This window comes from Mobula birostris, chromosome 1 (assembly GCF_030028105.1).
Source record: "Mobula birostris isolate sMobBir1 chromosome 1, sMobBir1.hap1, whole genome shotgun sequence".
Classification (NCBI taxonomy): Eukaryota; Metazoa; Chordata; class Chondrichthyes; order Myliobatiformes; family Myliobatidae; genus Mobula; species Mobula birostris.
Genome location: NC_092370.1, coordinates 53,105,597 through 53,128,483, shown reverse-complemented (window position 1 = coordinate 53,128,483; position 22,887 = coordinate 53,105,597). Strand labels below are relative to the sequence as shown.

Below are 22,887 nucleotides of genomic sequence, written 5' to 3'. Positions count from 1 at the left end.
ATTTCCTCTCTTGTGTTTGCCCTCTCTGAACACCTTCTCTAGACAGGTTAGCTACCTTTTGTAAACATTCATCACCCTTTCTCAATGAGCTCCAAAACTGTGTCACCCATTTTCCTTGTAATTTCATCCCATTACTGATATTTCTTTTACTCTGCCACTTCATCCTCTTCCCTTCAACTTCAAGCATACCAGTTCCCTAACATTTCAAAGATTCAAAGTACATTTATTATCAAAGTATGTATGCACTACGCAACTCTGAGATTTATTTGTCTTTCCCACAGAATGCCAAGAAACAAAGAACCATGGAACCTGTTCAAAGAAAAAAAACATCAACCCTCTCCCCCACCCATGCACAAATGGCAATAAAAAAAGAGCAAAAACATCAAATATAAAACACAAAATCAAAAGGCATATTTCAGTTCAGCTCAGTGTTCATTATCTGCAAGCCACCCCATTCAAAATCGCCTAAACTAGCAACAAAAAAAAAGGAGTGACCAGAAAGAACACATCATAAGAGTGAATCAGAGTCCACAATCCACAAACTGTGATTAACCCTTGCTCCGCCACCATGCTCCCACAGCATCAAGAGAGAGAGAGAAATTCAGACTCTGTTTCTTGCTGCACGGGTGCTACCTGACCCGCGCAGTATTTGTAGCATCTGCAGTTTTTCGTTTAAGTTCTGCGTCTGTTTGTGCTTTATCTGATAGGACAGGGGTGGGACTTCTGAAATGGTTTTCATCAAAGCGGTGATACAAAATTGTACTAACCAGATTAAGTACTAGTTGTGGAAGGTCACCATGATAGGATGAGTGCCTTGGACCTCATGGTGAGCTCCAGCGTATAGTAATGGTAGCACTAACAAGAGAACACAGAAGAAGTGGCAGCTGATATTAAGGAGGCCAAATTTTACTTCATTCAAGGTAGCTGACATTGCTGTCTTTTGAGAGAACCAGGCCACCAATCTTGTTTCCAATGCAGATTCATTGGTAAGAAAGGAACAGCATTATGTTCTTTATTGAATGGTTGTTTTGGAAGATAACGCCATAGAATACAGGGATAACTGTAACTGGGACATTAAAGGTTCACAGTAAAAGCTGAGGAGAAAATAATTTACTGCAAGGAGTGATCACATATGCAAAACATAACATAGAATAACCCTGTAATTTTCCTTTTAAATCCATTTAGGTGATGAAAAATATCGAGACTATTGTAGTCCAGTAACCTTTTAAGTTCAGCAAAAACAAAATTTTCAGCATAGTAACAAGGCAATTTGCTCAACAGATTAATATCAATCCATCTTACCCCGCCCTGTCAGCATATTCTTCCATTTTCTTCTCTCTCCTTACTTAATTATTTTGTTAAATGTTTAATGCCAGTTAACTGAATCATTCTCAAGCTTGCCGGCTGGTAGTCAGGTGAGCAACATACCAGAAATGTATGATTTTTAATGTGTGGATGATGTGCCAATGCCTTCTCACCTCCTTGAACATTTTTCAATTTACTTCACACATCAGTTTAGCCACAGTATATAAAATTAGTCCTGATGAAGGGTCTCGGCCTGAAATGTCGACTGTACCTCTTCCTAGAGATGCTGCCTGGCCTGCTGAGTTCACCAGCAACTTTGATGTGTGTTACATTGTTTAACATCTATTTCACAGGAATTGCTATGATCACTTATTGCTGATAAAATGGAAATAACTGTTCCAATACGATACCGATTAGTGATTATGTCATCCCAGACGCTCATGGGATCCATCTTTGGCTCCGGGTATCGACCTGTCCAAGTCCTTATCAACTTTCGGAGAGGTTTTTCAGAGGTTAAATTGTCTGCAAAAAAAAAATGTAACGCTTATTCCATAAAAATGGACTCATAAACTGGATGGAAACATTAAGGTATAACTAATGAAATAGATTAACATGATATCCCTGAACACCAAAGTTAATAGCTGGTCAAAGTTCAGATGCTTGCTAAGGTTCAAATTCAAGTTTGTCGTACATGTATACAACCAAAAGCAACACATTACTCCAGACCACAGGGCACCCACAAAACCTCTATGACGCACAGCACATAAAACAAAGTATTACCACAAATAAGTTAATTAAATATAATTTAAAGTGCATATAGTGTGCAGGAGAGGTAAACACTGAGCAGTAAACAGCTCGCTGTCCTAGTGATGAGATCTCAGTGCTGACAGAGTATCCATTTGCCTCACAGCCTGAAGAAAGGAGCTGTTACCCAGTTTGGCAGCCCTAGTCCTGATGCTCCTGTATCTTCTCTCCAAGCTTACTACATGCATAAGGGTTTGGAACAGGACTTCCTTCACTATTTTATACCTTAGCTTGCAGGGAATGTAAAGGCACCATTACCAGAGGTGTAGAAAGGAATGAGGAATGTCAGTTAGGCATGAAAAGGAGAGAAGAGTATTTCAGCAGGTAATAGGTAGGCTAAAGGCTTACTACTGGGTTTTTAACGACAGAAACGACTTGAGACTGGCAGATCACCTTAGCTGAGCGGAAGTACAGCTGCCCCAAGCAACCACGTCAAACAACATACTATGGAGGAGGTCAAGAGAGGCATCAGAATTATGAAACTCTCTTGTTGACAGAAGATGGATAAAGAGTAATCCTAGAAATGAACTTATGATTTTAACATCTTCATCAGTCTCCCTTCTTATTGCTAGTTATTTATCAGTAATATTTTTCATTGAAAGTGTCCATAAAGTTTTGGGATGCTTTCGAGTAGTTCAGTCATATTGAGTGTAATCTCTACTTTTAGTGAAGTGTTTCTTTAAGTTTTTTGAAGTGTATTACACTAGATGCTCAGATTTCCCCAATTACACAGAAAAAGTCTACATAATTCCTCTATTCATAGCAAACACAGGCAAAGCAAAGGGAAAACACTTTGTTTTCCAAGGCCACAAGACTGATCATTGGTAATAACATTCCAAACTAATCTCAAGGTTATCTGATCCAGATTAAAAGGCAATCTCTGACATAAATGTCTGCCATTATTCATCCTGCTATGAGATAAGACATAAATATTTGTGGTATGTTGGTCACAAGACCTTGGTTTATTCTTAAAGGGGTAGAGGCTCCATGAATAATTTATTTTTAGTTTGACCAGGGTGTGATGATACAGTTCAATATAATTCAAGTTGCCTTGCAGGTTGAGATAAAAGAATTTTTTAAAAAGGCCAAAAGAGTCACAGAAATACAGCACAGAAACAGGCCCATCAGCCAACCAAGTCTGTGATGACCATCAATAACCCATTTACACCAATCCACCATTAATCCCATACTTCCAGACATAATCCTAACATACTGATGCAGCTATAAAGAAGGCAAAGTAGTGACTATATTTCATCGGGAGATTTAATCTGTCACCTAAAACACTTGAAAACTTCCACAAAGGTACCATAGACAGCATTCTGACTGGCTACATCACTGTCTAGTATGGGGGCGGGGGTGTCGGGGGCTACTGCACAGGACTGAAGTAAGCTGCAGAGAATTGTAAAATTAGCCAGCTCCGTCAAAGGCACCAGCTTTAATAGTATCCAGGTGATCTTCAAGGACCAGTGCCTCAGAAAGCTAGAATCTATCATTAAGGACCCCCACCAACCAGGATATGCCCTTTTCTCACTGCTACCATCAGGAAGGAGGCACAGAAGTCTAAAGGCACACATTCAACAATTCAGGGACAGCTTCTTCCCCTTTGCCGTCTCATTTCTAAATGGACATTAAACCAATGAACACTACCATAAGACCATAAGACAAAGGAGCAGAAGTTGGCCATTTGGCCCATCGAGTCTGCTTTGCCATTTTATCATGAACTGATCCATTCTCCCATTTAGTCCCACTCCCCCGCCTTCTCACCATAACCTTTGATGCCCTGGCTACTCAGATACCTATCAATCTCTGCCTTAAATACACCCAATGACTTGACCTCCACTGCTGCCCATGGCAACAAATTCTATAGGTTCACCACCCTCTGACTAAAAAAATTTCTTCGCATCTCTGTTCCGAATGGGCGCCCTTCAATCCTTAAGTCATGCCCTCTCGTACGAGACTCCCCCATCATGAGAAACAACTTTGCCATATCCACTCTTTCCATGCCTTTCAACATTCGAAATGTTTCTATGAGGTCTCCCCTCATTCTTCTAAATTCCAAGGAATACAGTCCAAGAGCAGACAAACGTTCCTCATATGTTAACCCTCTCATTCCTGGAATCATTCTACTGAATCTTCTCTGTACCCTCACCAACGTCAGCACATCCTTTCTTAAATAAGGAAACCCGCAACATCACATCCCTGCTCCGATACTCTATTCCCCTAGAAATGAATGCCAACATTGCATTCGCCTTCTTCACCACCAACTCAACCTGGAGGTTAACCTTAAGGGTATCCTGTACGAGGACTCCCAAGTCCTGTTGCATCTCCGAACTTTGAATTCTCTCCCCATTTAAATGATAGTCTGCCCGTTTATTTCTTCTGTCAAAGTGCATAACCATACACTTTCCAACATTGTATTTCATTTGCCACTTCTCTGCCCATTCTCCCAATCTATCCAAGTCTCTCTGCAGACTCTCTGTTTCCTCAGCACTACCGGCCCCTCCACCTACCTTCGTATCATCAGCAAACTTAGCCACAAAGCCATCTATTCCATAATCCAAATCGTTGATGTACAATGTAAAAAGAAGCAGCCCCAACACGGACCCCCGTGGAACACCACTGGTAACCGGCAGCCAACCAGAATAGGATTCCAGAATAGAAACTCTGTTTCCTGCCAATTAGCCAATACTCTATCCATGTATGTAACTTTCCCGTAATTCCATGGGCTCTTATCTTGTTAAGTAGCCTCATGTGTGGTACCTTGTCAAAGGCCTTCTGAAAATCCAAATATACAAAATCCACTGCATCTCCCTTGTCTAGCCTACTTGTAATTTTCTCAAAAAATTGTAATAGGTTTGTCAGACAGGATTTTCCTTTAAGGAATTCATGCTGAGTTCTGCTTATCTTGTCATATGCCTCCAGGTATTCTGTAACCTCATCCTTGACAATCGACTCCAACAACTTACCAACCACCGATGTCAGGCTAACAGGTCTATAATTTCCTTTTTGCTTCCTTGCCCCCTTCTTAAATAGCAGAGTGACATTTGCAATCTTCCAGTCCTCCGGAACCATGCTGGAATCTACCGACTTTTGAAAGATCATTGCCAATGCCTCCGCAATCCCCACAGCTACTTCCTTCAGAAAATGAGGGTGCATTCCATCTGGTCCGGGAGATTTATCTACCTTTAGACTATTCAGCTTCCTGAGTACTTTCTCCATCATAATTGTGACTGTGCACACATCTCTTCCCTGCCACCCCTGAGTGTCCGGTATACTGCTGATGTCTTCCTCAGTGAAGACATGCAAAATACTCATTCAGTTCCTCCGCCATCTCCTTATTTCCCGTTACAATTTCTCCAGCATCATTTTTTATCAGTCCTATATCTACTCTCACCTGTCTTTTTATATACTTGAAAAAACTTCTAGTATCCTCTTTGATATTATTTGCTAGCTTCCTTTCATAGTTAATCTTTTCCCTCTTAATATTCTTAGTTTCCTTTTGCAAGCTTTTAAAAACTTCCCAATCCTCTGTCTCCCCACTAATTTTTGCTTCCTTGTAAGCCCTCTCCTTTGCTTTAACTCTGGCTTTGACTTCTCTTGTCAGCCACGGTTGCATCCTTTTTCCATTCGAAAATTTGTTCTTTTTTGGAATGTACCTGTCTTGCACCTTCCTCACTTCTCGCATAAACTCCAGCCACTGCTGCTCTGTCGTCCTTCCTGCCAGTGTCCCTTTCCAGTTAACTTTGGCCAGTTCCCCTCTCATGCCACTATAATTTCCTTTAGTCCACTGAAATACCGACACATCAGATTTCGGCTTCTCTTTTTCAAATTTCACAGTGAACTCAATCATATTATGATCACTGTCTCCTAAGGGTTCCTTCACCTCAATCTCTCTAATCACCTCTGGTTCATTACACAATACCCAATCCAGTACAGCCGATCCCCTAGTGGGCTCAACAACAAACTGTTCTAAAAAGCCATCTCGCAGATATTCTACAAATTCTCTCTCTTCAGATCCAGTGCCGACCTGATCTTCCCAATCCACTCGCATTACTACCTCACTACTTTTTAAAAAAATTTTTGTTTTTGCACTATTTATTTTAACTGTTTGATATACATATATAATGACTAATTCAGCTTACTACATCATCATGTATTGCATTGTACTGCTGATACAGTTAACAAGTTTCATGACAAATGCTGGTAATATTAAACCTGATTCTGATTCTTTTTTCCCCTCACATTCTCATCAATTTTTAAGATGGTGCTGATAAGCGGTGATGGGAATCATCAAATATTCCCGTTTGGAACTACTACAGCTGAAATCTACAGTCACAGCCATGTGTATTTCAGGAAGCAACATCGTTTTAAGACCATAAGACACAGAAGCAGAATTAGGCCATTTGGCCCATCGAGTCTGCTGCGGCGTATCATCATGGCTGATCCATTTTTCCTCTTAGCCACAATCTTCTGCTTTCTCCCCTTATCCTTTCATGCCCTGACCAATCAAGAATCTATCAACATCTGCCTTAAATATACATACAGACCTGGGCTTCCACAGCTGCCTGTGGCAATGAACTCCATATTCGCCGCTCTCTGGCTAAAGAAATTCCTCCTTGTCTCCATTCTAAAAGGACGCCCCTCTATTCTGAGGCTGCATCCTCTGGTCTTAGACTCTACCACCGTAGGAAGTATGCTCTCCTCATCCACTCGATCAAGGCCTTTCACCATTCGATAGGTTTCAGTGCGGTCACATCACAGGATAACACGATAGTCAGGAGCGGGGACCTAAGGCCTCTGAGTTTCAGTGAGGTCACATCACAGGATAACACGATAGTCAGGAGCGGGGACCTAAGGCCTCTGAGCTTCAGTCGTACCTGTAGAGTGGCATGCCTTCCCTGCTTCCATTTTCTTAAACAGGGCCTGCACACACGACTTGAGTCGGCTGTCCAGTGTCCATCGATTTTCAGGATCATTTAAATGGCAGAATGGCAGAATTTTAATGGCAGAATGGCAGAAGTGGCCTAATTTTGCTCCTACATTTTACGGTAATTTATAGGTTTTTTTTATTATGTATTACAATGTACTGCTGCCACAAAACAACATATTTCACAACATGTGCCAGTGAAATTAAACCCGATTCTGATTCAATTCCCTCTGGATTCTACCACTCAACTACACACTTGGGGAAAGTTACAGTGACCAACTAACCATCCTTGGAATGTGGGAGGAAGCAGAATACCTGAAAAGAACCCCACACGGTCACAGGGAAAATGTGCAAACTTTACATAGACAGCAGCCATGGTCAGGATTGGGTTTGGGTCTCTGGTGCTATAAGAAAGCTACCACTGCAACACATCAGCCTACAGTCATTAATTTGGCAGTGAGTATATTCTTACATCCTTCAGTGATGAATTGAAGAAAATCCTGAAGCTCTGTCAGGGCTTGAAGAGACTGCAACTTGGTGAGTCGACTTTTATGCAGCAAGGCATCAATACTGGAGTAATTCTAACAAAAACAAAACATTAAAGACATTTTGCTCAATATATATAATGAAGTAAGTCAAAAATGTGTTATTCTCTAAATGGGTAACCAAAAATCTGACTGCTGATTCAGCAGTTACAAAGATGAGCAATGGTAACTTTAAACATTTGATGTTTCAATGAGATTTTACCCCACCCCACCACCCCTCATTCTTCTAAACTCCAGTGAGTACAGGCCCAGAGCCATCAAATGCTCCTTTCAGATTAATCCTTTCATTCTTTTGAAACTCCCCTAGACCCACTCCAATGCCTGCAAATCCTTTCCTAGATAAGGGCCCAAAATTGCTTATAATACTCCAAAAGCAGCCTGGCTGTTTATTGTCATTCTTCAGTACATGTGTCAAAGAGAACAGAATGACTGTTACTCTGGATGTTATGTAACATATAAAAAACACAATAAGCATGAAGAACACAAGAAAAGAGAAAAAAACAATAAATGCAGTCCTATAAAACACAATGCAGGAATATCTGTACATAAAGTGATTCTGACAGGAAATGATAAGGTGACAAAATGACTTTTAGCAAGAGGAGCTAGGTAGCAGGACACATGAGAACACCTTAGGACAGTGACCGTGTCAGTGTAGGTCTGAGGTGTGGAGTGTAAATGTAAGGCGGCAGTGTATGGGGTGATGAAGAATGCTGAGGGGCTGCGGAGAGGTGTGGCTGATGACATACTGTTTGTACTGTAGATGGACGATAGTTCCCTGAGCAGACAGTCCAGACCCTCTGGCAGAATGCCTCATCACCAGATCTCACCAATAAGCTGGCAATGAGAGGGTCCCTCCCAGGCAGGGCCTTCATGCATGACCAGAACATCGCTCTAAACCATGCTCTGCTCCCAAGAGGACTGTAGTTGGGATGAGACGGCTGCTCACCTCTTTGCGGGACTGTGGTTTGCAAAGAGGGTGTGGAAAAAGATGCAGGAACTTGTGTCATGGTTCACCCTGAGCAGCTGCATGACAGAGGGCTCTCTGATCGACAGGCTTTTCCCAGGGACACACAATATGTGCTGGAAAATCTTCAACCCTGTGAATGCTACCCTTTGATCTGCCAGCACTTCGAGATGTCCATGGATGAATGCTGCCGACTGGCACTTTCCAAGCTGCAGGAGTACGTGCTGAGGGACGCACTGAAGCTTGATGAAGCCACTGCAAGGACCCGGTGGGGAAGGACCACAGTATAGGGTTCTTCCACTACTGGATGGAGGTGGGGAGAAGGATCATGTTGGGTGAGGAAGCCCCTCAAGTACTGAAGTAGTGTACCACCCCATGGGGCCTTATAAGCGGCAATGGAGCTACTGGTTTTAAGAAATACAATTGAACATGCATTATGAAAAGACATTTTGCATGGTTTATTCTGGTAAATTATTTTTTAAGAATAAATTTTATTTTGGTTAAAAATCCCCATTAAATTAATTTTAAGAATAAACATTTATTTTGGAGAACTTTTTTTCCTTAGTTAACTAGGGAACTTTTTTTTTCTGTAGTTAACTAAATCAAGTATACCAAATTCCACAATTTCAAGCTATGTGCAGTTCTCTCAAAATCTTTAGCACCACTAAGTCAACCTAAATTTTCTCTGCTTCACATACATCTGATCCTCAACTAACAGCACTGTATAATTTGTCATAAAGGCAGACTAAAATCACTCTTGCATTACTTATCCTTCAACTGTCCCCGCAGCCAAAAGTAGTCACCCATGAGTGAGCACAGTCATACAAACAGCTGTGTCCAAGGGACAACACTAAGGGAAGAAATGCATTGTGGTCAGGCTCATCAAGGCTATACGGCTGTGTGTTATCTCTCCTTTCACCAAAAAAAAAAAATCTACTTTAGTTCATTAGAAATCCGGTCAACATACAGCTAACTAGATGGCTACACAAGATGTCTTATTTGGCTTTAACCACATGCAGTAAATAATGCATCCAAACCCAACAGGCCAGATTAAAATCATATTACATAATAGATGCATCTAATACTTACTAACCTGCATAAATATTTCCAAACTATTATTGGCATAGTATTTGGCTCGGTCAAAATCATCCTGCAGGATATATAGGAGGCTCAGCTCCTGGCTATAGTGAGTCTCAATAACGGTCCTCCTCTGATTCCCCTTCATTGCATTGTCAATAAATGTCAGCAAGGATTGGTCAGCTTCACCCAACTGTAACAATTTTACTTTACTACGCATCATGTATGGCAGGTAGGTCTCCTGAAAAATAGAGAAAAAAGTAAATTGGATCTCAGAATGCTTTATACATTTACATATATTACATTTACAATTACAATATTTGAATATCTTTGAATAATAACTTTTTTTTTTAAGTGAGACTTTAAATCTTTCTAGTTATCTCCATTTCATTTTGCCCTATGAGAATCCACCAGAGGTATGAAAGTGGTTAAAATGCAAAATACTCAAGATGCAGAATCTGAAATTATAATGGAATGCTGGAAATACTCAGTAGCATCAGTGAGAGATAAACAAATTTAACTTTCTATGTTAACAGCCTTTTATCAACACCACAGTGTGAGTAATTCAAGATTCTCTTCACAATTACAATAAAGCAGCTCAGCGAACATCTAGGCTGTGTATGCAAATATTTCCTTCCAATTTTGATTTTATTTAGCTCTCTTTCTGTGCCAACTTGAACGCTCATTAGCAGAACTCAGCTTCAAGTGATGCATTTCCAAAGACTGAAGAAAATCTCACAATTTTAAACAACCTTCATTCGTCTCGGCATATTGCAACATTTCAGAAACACTTCGGTAAAACTGTGGAAAAAGCAGCAATAACAATTGCAATTTTCAAAGTAATGTTGACAATATGGAGGGGAAAAACTCTTCTTTATCCCATAATGCTTATAAGATAGGGAAATTCAAAGACTTATGTTAGCGTCAGTAAATTATACATCTGCTCCCAAAATATATCAACACCATCTAATGGCATAAAATGCAAAGTGCAACTTTAAAGCATAAAATCAGCAAATACCATTTGGAATTTTGGCATAACATTGACACATACATCTGTCCCCAAAGTGCAATCTGGTGGGAAAAAGCTAATAAACTTGACGCCACATTCTAAAGTTAAATATACAACTACTTAGGCATTAACAACACTGTTTCCCACTGTGCATTTTTGTAAATGCTGATAGTACTAATTAATGAGAGCTTAAAGTTTTACTAATTTTTGCTTGTTACAATCAACTTTTTATCCATGATAGGTAAGCAAGGGCTGATTAAATACCTGCTTTTTTCCGCAGAAAGAAATGGACACATTGGAGATCAGCATGAAACCACTGATTATGTTAAACTTTAGAATGAAGCCAAGCTTGAACGTTGAGTGATATTCCAATTGGCAACTAATTCAGTAATTTGGCCCAATGGACCTTTGGAAAGGACTGATTTATGCTGCCCAGCCAGATTGAATAAAACATACATTATTCAGTAACATACTTGCTAACTTTTATTAATAGAGGCAATGCAGAATGCATTTTAAAATATAAACAAAATTTAGGTTGTTCTGAACACATGGCCATTATAGTCCATCTATTGCTCCAAACTCTCTACTCATGAGTGAAACATTCAGCACTTAAAAGCAGATATCCAGAAATTATAGAACTGACAACATGTGGGTTAGTGTTGCCTCATTTTGTAGCTATAACTCTATTATTCTTTGATTTTTGGTTCAGTAAGCCATTCAGCAAAATCTTAAATGAATACAACAAATATTCTAATGTTAAGTATTTTCAGATGAAAGAGCTGACTGTGGACTAGGGTAAGACGAAGGAACACGTACCAATCCTCACAGAGGCAGCAGAAGTGGAGAGAGTGAGCAGCTTCAAGTTCCTGGGTGTCAAGATCTCTGAGGATCTAATCTGGTCCCAACAATCAATGTAGTTATAAAGAAGGCAGGACAGCTGCTATACTTCATTAGGAGTTTGAAGAGATTTGACATGTCAACAAATACACTCAAAAACTTCTATAGTTGTATCATGGAGAGCATTCTGACAGGCTACATCTCTGTCTGGTATGGAGGGACTACTGCACAGGACCAAAAGAAGCTGCAGAAGGTTGTAAATCTAGTCAGCTCTATCTTGGGCACTAGCCTACAAAGTACCCAGGACATCTTTAGGGAGCAGTGTCTCTGAAAGACAGCGTTCATTATTAAGGGCCTCCAGCACCCAGGGCATGCCCTTTTCTCACTGTTACCATCAAGTAGGAGATACAGAAGCCTGAAGGCACACACTCAGCGATTCAGGAACAGCTTCTTCCCCTCTGCCATCCAATTCCTAAATGGACATTGAATCTTTGGACAGTACCTTACTTTTAAAAAAAATACAGAATTTCTGTTTTCGCACGTCTTTTAAAATCTATTCAATATACGTAACTGATTTACTTGTTTATTCGTTATTATATTTTTCTCTGCTAGATTATGTATTGCATTGAACTGCTGCTGCTAAGTTAACAAATTTCACATCACATGCCAGTGATAATAATCCTGATTCTGATTCTTCTGACAAAAGTATTTTTTTAAAAAAAGGTAAGACTGTAATTACTGAGAAACCTGTTGGATTTCACCCAATATTTATATCACTTTTATACCGTCTGCTTCCCCCAGGCATTGTTTTAAATGCTGACAGCATTAATTAATTAAAGCTTAAAAGTTATACTGATTTTTGCATTTACATTTAACTTGTTATTTGTGGTAGTTAATTGGAGGCTAATTGAATACCTGTTTGAAGTGCAGATAGGGACAGGTGCCTGTGAAATCATCAGGAGACAATGAAACATGCCCAACTTCACAAAGGTAAAGCTCAAGCGGTGAGTGACAGCCAACTAATTCAACATTATTTGCTGGATTCAAGAGTGTTAACATAATAAATAAAAGGAAAACACCTGATTGCACACCTGATAGAAAGGATTAGTCCATATCTTCTCTAAATCTACAGGCGTTGTGTCACTGATATTGACAATGGAACAATATTCCAGTGGTCTCCATTCTGTCAACTGGTTGTAACACTCTAGAGCCGCAATATCCCAGAAGTCTTTCTCTGCACTTGTCGGTTCCCCATCCGTCCATTCTTCTGAATTCAGGGCCTGCAAGAACAAATTCACAGTTCTGTAATGGGAGCTTAAAGACATCACAGATTGAAATGCAAAATGCTACCATTGCTAGTTAGTGCTGGCCTGTGTAAGCAAACCAAGAAATTAACCATGAGGGACTCTGGAACAATTTGGACCTGGCTCTAAGCAGAGTAGAAATAGATTCTCAGATTTTCTAGATATGAGGTGTTCAGGAAAGAAAGGGGAAGAAAGAAGAACTGGCTGTGTTGTAGATATGATATTTTGTCTACAATATTGCTGTATTGTAGATATTTTGGAAGCACCAATGGCAAAGTCTATGTGTTTGTAGTTAAAGAACCAGTGGAGTGTACTCTAAGGGCTGCTAACAACTAAGATTATTGAAAAGCAAATCTGCAGTGCAATTAGATCAAAGGTAGAAAGACAGTTTTTGTACATGATGGAACACTTCAATTATAGATATCATTGGCAATAATAAAAGAGGTAATGAAGACAGCAGTTTCTGAAGTCTGCTCAGGATCTGTAGGTTTCTGGCTGAATGAGGGAAATGGCATTGCTCAACATGAGCCAAGGTCAAGAACAGCAAGTGAGAACATCCAGGAAACATCTACATGTCAGTGAAATATTTATATTTGCTGACAACTTTTTCTCATGCAGTCTCTAAATTTCTATTTTGTTTTTCACTTCCCCCGAACTTTCAATAATTAACCTGGTTCTCGAGCCTGGCACCTGTCATGAGCCCTTCTGTCATCCTTATCTTACCTCCTATTATTCCATTTTACAGGAAACACTGGTTCTAATTTTCCCACCCTTCTTTATCACAGGATATAACTACAATGAAACAAAACATATTCACCCTGAAGTTATGACCCTAAAGCACAATTTTATCATAAGAATGAACATTATGAAAGATCAAAGGTATGCGTAAACTAGAAGATGGTCAATTTCAATGCATGACAACAGATCTCGCTCTGGAAAATTGAATCAAAGTTTGGCAAAGTTGTAGTTGAGCAGCAGGAGATCTTAAAGGCTGTGAGGTTTCCACTGCATTACTGATACATTCTCATGATAGAAAAGGTGGGTAAATTAAATTCAGAGCTCTCTGGTTAAAGACAAAAAAGTGGAAAATACAGCAGAAAGAGGTGACAAATGTCATGTTGTTAACACAGGTGAGAACCAGACTAACTACAGAAAGTTCAGAGGAGTAATGAAAAAAAACATGAGAGGCAAAAAGAAAGCATGTGAAAAGCCTGGCAGCAAAAAGGGAATCCAAAGCTTGTTTTTAAAGGCATGTAGACATCAAATAGATTGGAAAGAGAGAGCCGAGCCTGATCAGAAAAGGAAAAAGAGATAACGTGCATGGTTGTTCCTTACATTGATCTTGACCAAGGAAGAAGGTTTTTTTTTGGAGCTTCAGCAAAAGACACAACTGGGATGTGCTTGAGGTAAACGTCGATGAAACAGGCAGCTGAAGGGGATAAATATCATGGTGCAAATGGGTTGCTGAGCATTGTGGGTGAGGCTACTCCAGAACCAATGACCATAATCCTCCAAACATCTACAGATTCAAGGCTAATGTTGGATGGCTGAACAATTACAAATGTTTTGCCCTTCTTTACAGAACAGGATCGAGATAAAGGACAAAACTACAAACTAGTAGTTTAATCTCAATAACCGGCAAGTTCTATAGCAATGAATTCGCAGTCACCTGGACTTGGGTGAATTGATTTCAGAAGGCCAACACTCATTTGCTAAAAACAAATTAGTGCTTTATAAATGCTCTTCAAAACTTCCTTGCTTATACTCCATGCTTCAACTTGAAAAGCCCAGTGTGATATTTTTTTACCACTTTCTCAACTTGTCCTCTCACATTAAGCAAAACTATTACGTTATTTTTGGAAGAGGTACAGTTGAGAGGCCCGAAACCTTGACTGTACCTCTTCCTAGAGGCCTGAAATGTCGACTGCACCTCTTCCTAGAGATGCTGCCTGGCCTGCTGCGTTCACCAGCAACCTTTATGTGTGTTGCTTGAAATTCCAGCATCTGCAGATTTCCTCGTGTTTACGTTATTTTTGTACTATTTTTAAATGGCACTCTCTGATTTACACTGCCTTTTTCCATTCTTATTGAAATGTAACATTTCACTTTTCACTTTGTTTCCTGTGACTCACCCAATTTTCAAACCACACTAGTGCAAACCTCTATCCTATGAGGTTCCCTCTGGGCATTTCTTTTGAATGCTGATGGGATGAATTATTTAAAGTTTGAAAATTATTTTACTTTCTGCATATTATGTCTCACCTGTTATTCACATAGTTAATGGGGGAGGGGGATAGTTGAATACTTGCTTAATTGTCAGAAAGGAACAGGCACATGTGAGATCACGTGAATGACCAATGAGGTTGAGATGACGTGAACAGATTTCTGATAAAGTGGTACACAATAGACCATCAACAATATTGAAGCCCATCAGATAGCAGTACGGATAGAAATTGATTGGGTAACAAGAAACCAAGAAACTGAGTCATGTTATTTTGCGGACTGGAGACAGTTGAGTTGCACAGTGGTCAGTACTAGGACCATGACTTTCCTTAACAGATGTAGCCACGGTTTGGACTTGGGTATGCAGGACATAAAGACATACAGAAAGGGGTTTCTGCAGCAACAGGCGGGATTTAAGGATGGTGTGTTGCCTCCCTGGTGCCTGGTGCCAGGATCCAGGACGTCACAGACCGATTGCAGGCCATCCTCAAGGGTGAAGGTGAACAGCCGGAAGTGGTGGTGCATGTCGGCACAAATGACGTCGGGAGTAAGAGGAAAGAAATTCTGCAGCGTGACTTCAGAAAACTCAGAAGAAAGCTGAAAAGCAAGACCTCCAGGGTGGTTATCTCCGGTTTGCTTCCAGTCCCTTCTGCTGGTGCGGGCAGGAACAGGGAGATAGGGGATCTGAATATGTGGCTGAGCAGCTGGTGCGGGAGGCAGGGATTTAGATTCTTGGACCACTGGGATCTGTTTTGGGGTAAGGATGAATTGTACAGAAGGGACGGGTTGCATCTTAACAGACGGAGGACCAGCATTCTGGCAGGCAGGTTTGCCACTGCTACATGGGTGTGTTTAAACCAAGTAGTGGGGGGGAGGGGAATGAACTGGAAATATAAGGATGGAGTTAAAGGGAAAGAGAGAATAAGAAAAGAAAGACAACAGAATTAACGTGGCAGAAAGCTCAGGAAGGGATCGGAGAGTATGGCCAAGTGCAATAGGAATCGATGTGAAAGGTGAGGGGAGTAAAAGTATTACTTTAAATAGATTAAAAGTATTATATATGAATGCAGGGAGTATAAGAAATAAAGTGGATGAGCTTGAGGCTCAGTTGGAAATTGGCAAGTATGATGTGGGAATAACAGAGACATGGCTGCAAGAGGACCAGGGCTGGGAAATGAATATTCAGGGTACACATCCTATCAAAAGGACAGACAGGTTGGCAGAGGGGGTGGGGTGGCTCCGTTGGTGAGGAATGAAATTCAGTCAAACAACAGTCCTGACGAGGGGTCTCAGCCTGAAACGTCGACTGTACTTCCCAGAGATGCTGCCTGGCCTGCTGCATTCACCAGCAACTTTGATGTGTGTTGAATGAAATTCAGTCACTTGCGATGGGGGACATAGAATCAGGAATGTGGAGTCAGTAGGGATAGAACTGAGAAACTGTAAGGGCAAAAAGACCCTAATGTGAGTTATCTATAGGCCCCCCAAACAGTAGCCAGGATAGAGGGTGCAAGTTAAATCAAGAGTTAAAATTGGCATGTCACAAAGGTAATTCTACGGTTGTTATGGGAGATTTCAACATGCAGGTAGACTGGGAAAATCAGGTTGGTACTGGACCCCAAGAAAGGGAGTTTGTGGAATGCCTCGGAGATGGATTCTTAGAGCAGCTTGTATTAGAGCCTACCAGGGAGAAGGCAGTTCTAGATTTAGTGGTGTGTAATGAGCCAGATTTGATAAGGAAACTCGAGGTAAAGGAGGTATTAGGAGGTAGTGACCATAATATTATAAGTTTTAATCTACAGTTTGAGAGGGAGAAGGGAAAATCAGAAGTGTCAGTATTACAGTTGAACAATGGGGACTATGGACCCATGAGGGAGGATCTGGCCAAAGTTGACTGGAAAGATACCCTAGCAGGGATGACAGTGGAACAACAATGGTAGGTATTTCTGGGAATAATACAGAAGGTGCAGGATCAGTTCATTCCTAAGAGGAAGAAGGATTCGAAGAGGAGTAAGGGGTGACTGTGGATGACAAGGGAAGTCAAGGACAGTATAAAAATAAAAGAGAGGAAGTATAACATAGCAAGGATGAGCAGGAAGCCAGAGGATTGGGAGACTTTTAAGGAGCAACAGATGATAACTAAAAAGGCAATATGGGGGGGGGGGGAAGATAGGGAAGGAAGGTAAACTAGCCAAGAATATAAAGGAGGATAGTAAAAGCTTTTTTAGGTATGTGAAGAGGAAAAAATTAGTTAAGACCAAAGTTGGGTCCTTGAAGACAGAAACAGGTAAAATTATTATGGGGAACAAGGAAACAGCAGATGAGCTGAACAGGTACTTTGGATCTGTCTTCACTAGGGAAGACACAAACAATCTCCCAGATGTAATAGTAGCCAGGGGACCTAGGGTAACGAAGGAATTGAAGGAAATTCGCATTAGGCAGAAAATGGTGTTGGGTAAATTGATGGGACTGAAGGCTGATAAATCCCCAGGGCTTGATGGTCTGCATCCAAGGGCACTTAAGGAGGTGGCTCTAGAAATTGTGGATGCATTGGTAATCATTTTCCAATGTTCTATAGATTCAGGATCAGTTCCTGCGGATCGCAGGGTAGCTAACGTTATCCCACTTTTTAAGAAAGGAGGGAGAGAGAAAACAGGCAATTATAGACCAGTTAGTCTGACATCAGTGGTGGGGAAGATGCTGGAGTCAATTATAAAAGATGAAATAGCGGCATATTTGGATAGCAGCAGCAGGATAGGTCCGAGTCAGCATGGATTTACGAAGGGGGAAATCATGCTTGACTAATCTTCTGAAATTTTTTAAGGATGTAACTCTGAAAATGGACATGGGAAAACCAGTGGATGTAGTGTACCTGGACTTTCAGAAAGCCTTTGATAAGGTCCCACATAGGAGGTTAGTGGGCAAAATTAGAGCACATGGTATTGGGGGTAGGGTACTGACATGGATAGAAAATTGGTTGGGAGACAGGATACAAATAGTAGGGATTAACGGGTCCTTTTCAGAATGGCAGGCAGTGACTAGCGGGGTACCGCAAGGCTTGGTGCTGGGACCGCAGCTATTTACAAAGAATTGAAAATACACGTGGACTAAGATGTTATCACCTGTGCTATCACCATTGGGATCATTAGTTGATCTGCCACCTTTCTTCAGGAGTTTCGGCTCGTTTATGATCAAGACTCCTTTGAGGTGGTGGGCCAGCAGTGCTAAGCACCACCTCCCACTGGTGAGCTTAAAAACTTGGCATCTGCCTCTATCAGAGTTGTTGGCCACTTCCATCCAACAGATAGTTTGTTCTTCAGGTGTCTATGCAACTACTGAAGGGTTTGCAGAAGATGTATACACTGTCTGTTTATCCGCCCCTCTGGACATACCTGGTCCACACCCATGCTGATCCTTTCTCTGCTGCCTCAGCTACAGCCCTGCTGGTTGACTTGATCTCTCTTCTAGTGAAGCCAAGGTTACACAGCCACTTCTGGAAAGTGAACGCAATAGAGCCACGGCAGCCTACTTCGAATGGATAGCATGAGACCTTCCACCCTCTGTCTCTGCACTCTGATCTTAATTCTGCATATTTGGTTAACTTGCGCTCATGGGCTTCATCGATGTTGTCTTCCCAGGGGACTGTGAGTTCACCAATAACTACTTCTCTACTGGTGTCAGACCATACGATTATATCTGGACGCAATGTGGTGAAAGCTATTTGTTCCAGGAGACTGCCTTTCCCATCCAGGACGGTCTTGACACACCAATCATTGGCTGAAGAAAGTATACTTGATCGTGAGCCTGCGCTGTACACCCTTGACTTGGAGCCTCCTTTCGCAAATGATATGCGATGTTCTGTGCAGCAAGGGACATGAGATAAGTTGTGTTGCAGTACTCTCTGCTCAACCGCTTCTGTCACAACTTTGAGAACGTTGTTATGTCTCCAAGTGTACATGCCACTGGAAAGATTGACCCTGTATGCACTCAAAATATGTTGAAGTTTTCCCTTCTCGCCACAAGCAGCACACCTGTCTGCCTTATCTTCATACCAGGTGCTGAGGTTGGCAGGTGTTGGGAGCAGATCGTACGCTGCTCTGCATAGAAAAGAAATGCGGAGCGGTTCCATCTGCCACGGAACATTCCAAGATAGATGTCGTTGTTCAACACTTTCCCACCGGGTCCAAGCCCCTTGTTTGGCCAGGCCAGCTGTTTCAGTTAACCTCTTCTCCTCTTCTACCTCTCGTATTTCTTGTGTCACAAGCTCACGGCGCTCCTTACCTGTAGAAGATGACTACCACTTGTGAGTTGTCCATCCAAGTCCCTGGGGGCCTAGCGGGATAGCCCCAACCGCCTCCTTGTGCTTCAATCTAGACTCTGCCTCATCAACTGCTACACGGGCTGACCACTTCCTGCCTGATCTCACATTCTGCTGGGTATTCTTGGTGACAGGGTCTTTTGAGTCTCAAAGCATCAAGAATGATCTTACCTTGGCTACCTTCACCTCTTCAACAAGGGATTGCACCAGGATGGTAAGCTTTGTGGATTGCAACATTGGTGAGACTGCTCAGTACTCCAAGCCACTTCTTCACATACTTAAACAACAGGAATTCTGCAGATGCTGGAAATTCAAGCAACACACATAAAAGTTGCTGGTGAACGCAGCAGGCCAGGCAGCATCTCTAGGAAGAGGAGCAGTCAACGTTTCAGGCCGAGACCCTTCGTTAGTCCTGACGAAGGGTCTCGGCCTAAAACGTCGACTGCACCTCTTCCTAGAGATGCTGCCTGGCCTGCTGCGTTCACCAGCAACTTTTATGTGTGTTTCTTCACATACTTGTTGATCTTCCGTTCCATTGCCTCAACATGGGACATTACCACTTCATAGACAGTTAGTGGCCACATTATCCGTGGCATCAGTCCGTACTGCAAGCACCACAACTTCAACTTGCCAGGCAAGCCACACTTGTTGACAGACATCAGACCCCTGCTGATCTGTTCTCCTGTCTCTTGAACCCTCTTGGTGTCTCTCAGCTCCTCTGTGTACCATCGCCCGAGGCTCTTAACTGGTTGGTCCTGAATGGATGGAATCTCCTCTCCACAAAGGGTGAAATGAGAGTCAACCAGCTTTCCTCTCCTAAGAATAAGGCTCCTTGACTTCTTGGTCTTGAACTTCATTCTTCCCCAATCCATTAGCTCCTCAAGTTTAGATAGTACATTTTCTACTGCCTCCATGCTGGGACCCAAAAGGGTAAGATCATCCATGAACGCTCATATTGGTGGTAACTCCTCTCCGCCATCAAGTGCGACACCTGGTCCCACTGATTCTGCAGCCCTCACAATGACCTCCATGGCTAACACAAAAAGGATGGGTGAAATTGCACATCCCATTGGGATTCCAACATCCAAGCTCTGCCACCTAGTTGTAAACTGCTGAGTGGAAAACCTCATCCGGAAATCGTTGTAGTACTGCATAACAAAGTTCCTCACCTTAGCAGGAATTCATAGGAATTCCATCGCAAACTCAATCAGGACATGGGGAACAGAACCATACGCGTTTGCAAGATCAAACCAAACTACAGCCAGATTTCTTCTCAACTTTTTTGACTCCTGGATGGTATGCCATATCATACTAGTATGTTCAAGGCATCCCAGGAGGCCTGGCATTCCTGCCTTCTGCACAGATGTATTTACCAATCCATTCTCTATCACAAATGAAAATATTCTTTCTGCTAGAATGCCAAACATAATCTTCCCCTCTATATTCAGGAGTGAAATTGGTCGGAACTGATTCAATATAGTAGAATTCTCTTCCTTCGGGATGTATACTCCTTCAGCCTCACTCCATGACAAAGGAACAACACCTTGTCTCCACGCCACCTTTAACAATCTCCACAAGTATTTCCTCAGCTCTTCACACTTCTTGAACACCTTAAACGGCACTCCATTAGGTCCTGGCACTGAGCCTGACCTTGCCTTTCTGATGAACCGTTTGACTTCTGCCAATTTGGGTTCTGACAGATCGAACTTCACTCCTGGCTTGGTAGGCTTCACGAGCCCCGAAGTGTTAAGCAAAGGAGCCTCCCACTGTTCGTTGGAGTAAATGCTTGCCAGATGATCCTCAAGTTCTTCTTGAGAGATGTTAAGCTGCCCGCTCTTACTTTGTTTGAACAGTTTCTATGTGAACTCGTGCAGGTTCTCAAAGAACGACTATCTTGCCTTCTCTCTCTTCTTTCTCTTTTTACGTTGTGACTCTGCATGATGGAGTGATGCTAACTTCATTCGAAAATGCTCTCGGAGATCAGCAAGCACTGGCTTGTCACCCTCACTTGCTACCCTCCACCTCTGTCTCAACGATCTAAGCTCTCTCCTCAACCTACTAATCTCCTTTTGGCGCTTGCTTGGTTGCTGTGTAGGCTTTGCTTTCTTCAGCTCAATCAAACCAAACCTGTACTTTCCAACATCGTAAATCATATCGCCCATCACTTCCAACTTTCTCTTTGATGTTCCCCTGATAGTGCTCTCCAACATCATACTGATAACCTCATCAAATACACGCCAAGCCTTCTCATCTGCCATTGCTGGCCACCTGACCTTCCTCTTCTTCTCTACCTCCTCGCCACCGCCATTATGCGATGGATCTACCTGGGTACTGTGGTCTGAAACCTGACCTGGGTTATCTCTCGTCTGATCTGGAGTATGATGACTCTCTCCAGAGCCAAACGCTGTGGCTTGTGAATCAGTGGCTGAAAAGACATCATCTGTGCTTGGTGAAGTAATCTCATCTTCATCCACTAGGATGGAATAGCACTTCAACTTTGCTTGGTGGACTCCTGAACCTTTAATGCTGGAAAATGCTCTCCCGCACCAACACATTGGACACTCAGAGCCTCTTATCCTAGCTCTTGGTCGTAGTCATTTCCTGTAATTAACTGTATCCATCTGATTGGGTCCATCATTCTCCCTGCCTCTCGGTGGACCCCGAGGGTATGTTATTCCGTGTAAACTAGAAGTTTCAAGAGGTGGGTGATCTTCTGAGCTGGTTCCCGGACTGCCAATCCCGACACCCCTGGTGCCAGTCTTTCCTGGCTGTCCGCTGTCTCTCCACACTGTCACCAGCCTATTCCCGGTTGCCAACCAGACTATTCCTGATTACATTAATGATTTAGGTGAAGGGATTAAAAGTAACATTAGCAAATTTGCAGATGACACAAAGCTGGGTGGCAGTGTGAAATGTGAGGAGGATGTTATAAGAATGCAGGGTGACTTGGACAGGTTGGGTGAGTGGGCAGATGCAGTTTAATGTGGATAAATATGAGGTTATCCACTTCTGTGGCAAGAACAGGAAGGCAGATTACTATCTAAATGGTGTCAAGTTAGGAAAAGGGGAAGTGCAACGAGATCTGGGTGTCCTTGTTCATCAGTCACTGAAAATAAGCATACAGGTACAGCAGGCAGTGAAGAAAGCTAATGGCATGTTGGCCTTCATAACAAGAGCAGTTGAGTACAGGAGCAAAGGGGTCTTTCTGCAGTTGTACAAGGCCCTGGTGAGACCCCACCTGGAGTATTGTGTGCAATTTTGGTCTCCAAATTTGAGGAAGGACTTTCTTGCTATGGAGGGAGTGCAGCGTAGGTTCACTGGGTTAATTTCAGGGATGGCGGGAATGTTATGTTGTCCCCTTGTTCAAAAAAGGTAGTAGGGATAGTCTGGGTAATTATAGACCAGTGAGCCTTACCTCTGTGGTGGGAAAGCTGTTAGAAAAGATTCTTAGAGATAGGATCTATGGGCATTTAGAGAATCATGGTCTGATCAGGGCTTTGTGAAGGGTAGGTTGTGTCTGACAAGCCTAATAGAGTTCTTTGAGGAGGTCACCAGGCATATAGATGAGGGTAGT

At 42.1% G+C, this 22,887-nt stretch overlaps 1 protein-coding gene across 3 annotated transcripts in view; it reads right to left on the bottom strand.

Annotated features, from left to right (window-relative positions):
* Positions 1 to 22,887, bottom strand: part of prkdc (protein kinase, DNA-activated, catalytic subunit) — a 284,436-nt gene that overhangs the window by 52,126 nt on the left and 209,423 nt on the right. For all 3 annotated transcript variants that reach the window (XM_072255124.1, XM_072255135.1, XM_072255144.1), the window contains 4 exons: positions 12,560 to 12,748; positions 9,639 to 9,863; positions 7,509 to 7,617; positions 1,716 to 1,827 (listed from right to left, as the gene is read on the bottom strand). In XM_072255124.1, the coding sequence (XP_072111225.1) occupies positions 1,716 to 1,827; positions 7,509 to 7,617; positions 9,639 to 9,863; positions 12,560 to 12,748 (635 nt within the window). The remainder of the gene's footprint in view (positions 1 to 1,715; positions 1,828 to 7,508; positions 7,618 to 9,638; positions 9,864 to 12,559; positions 12,749 to 22,887) is intronic.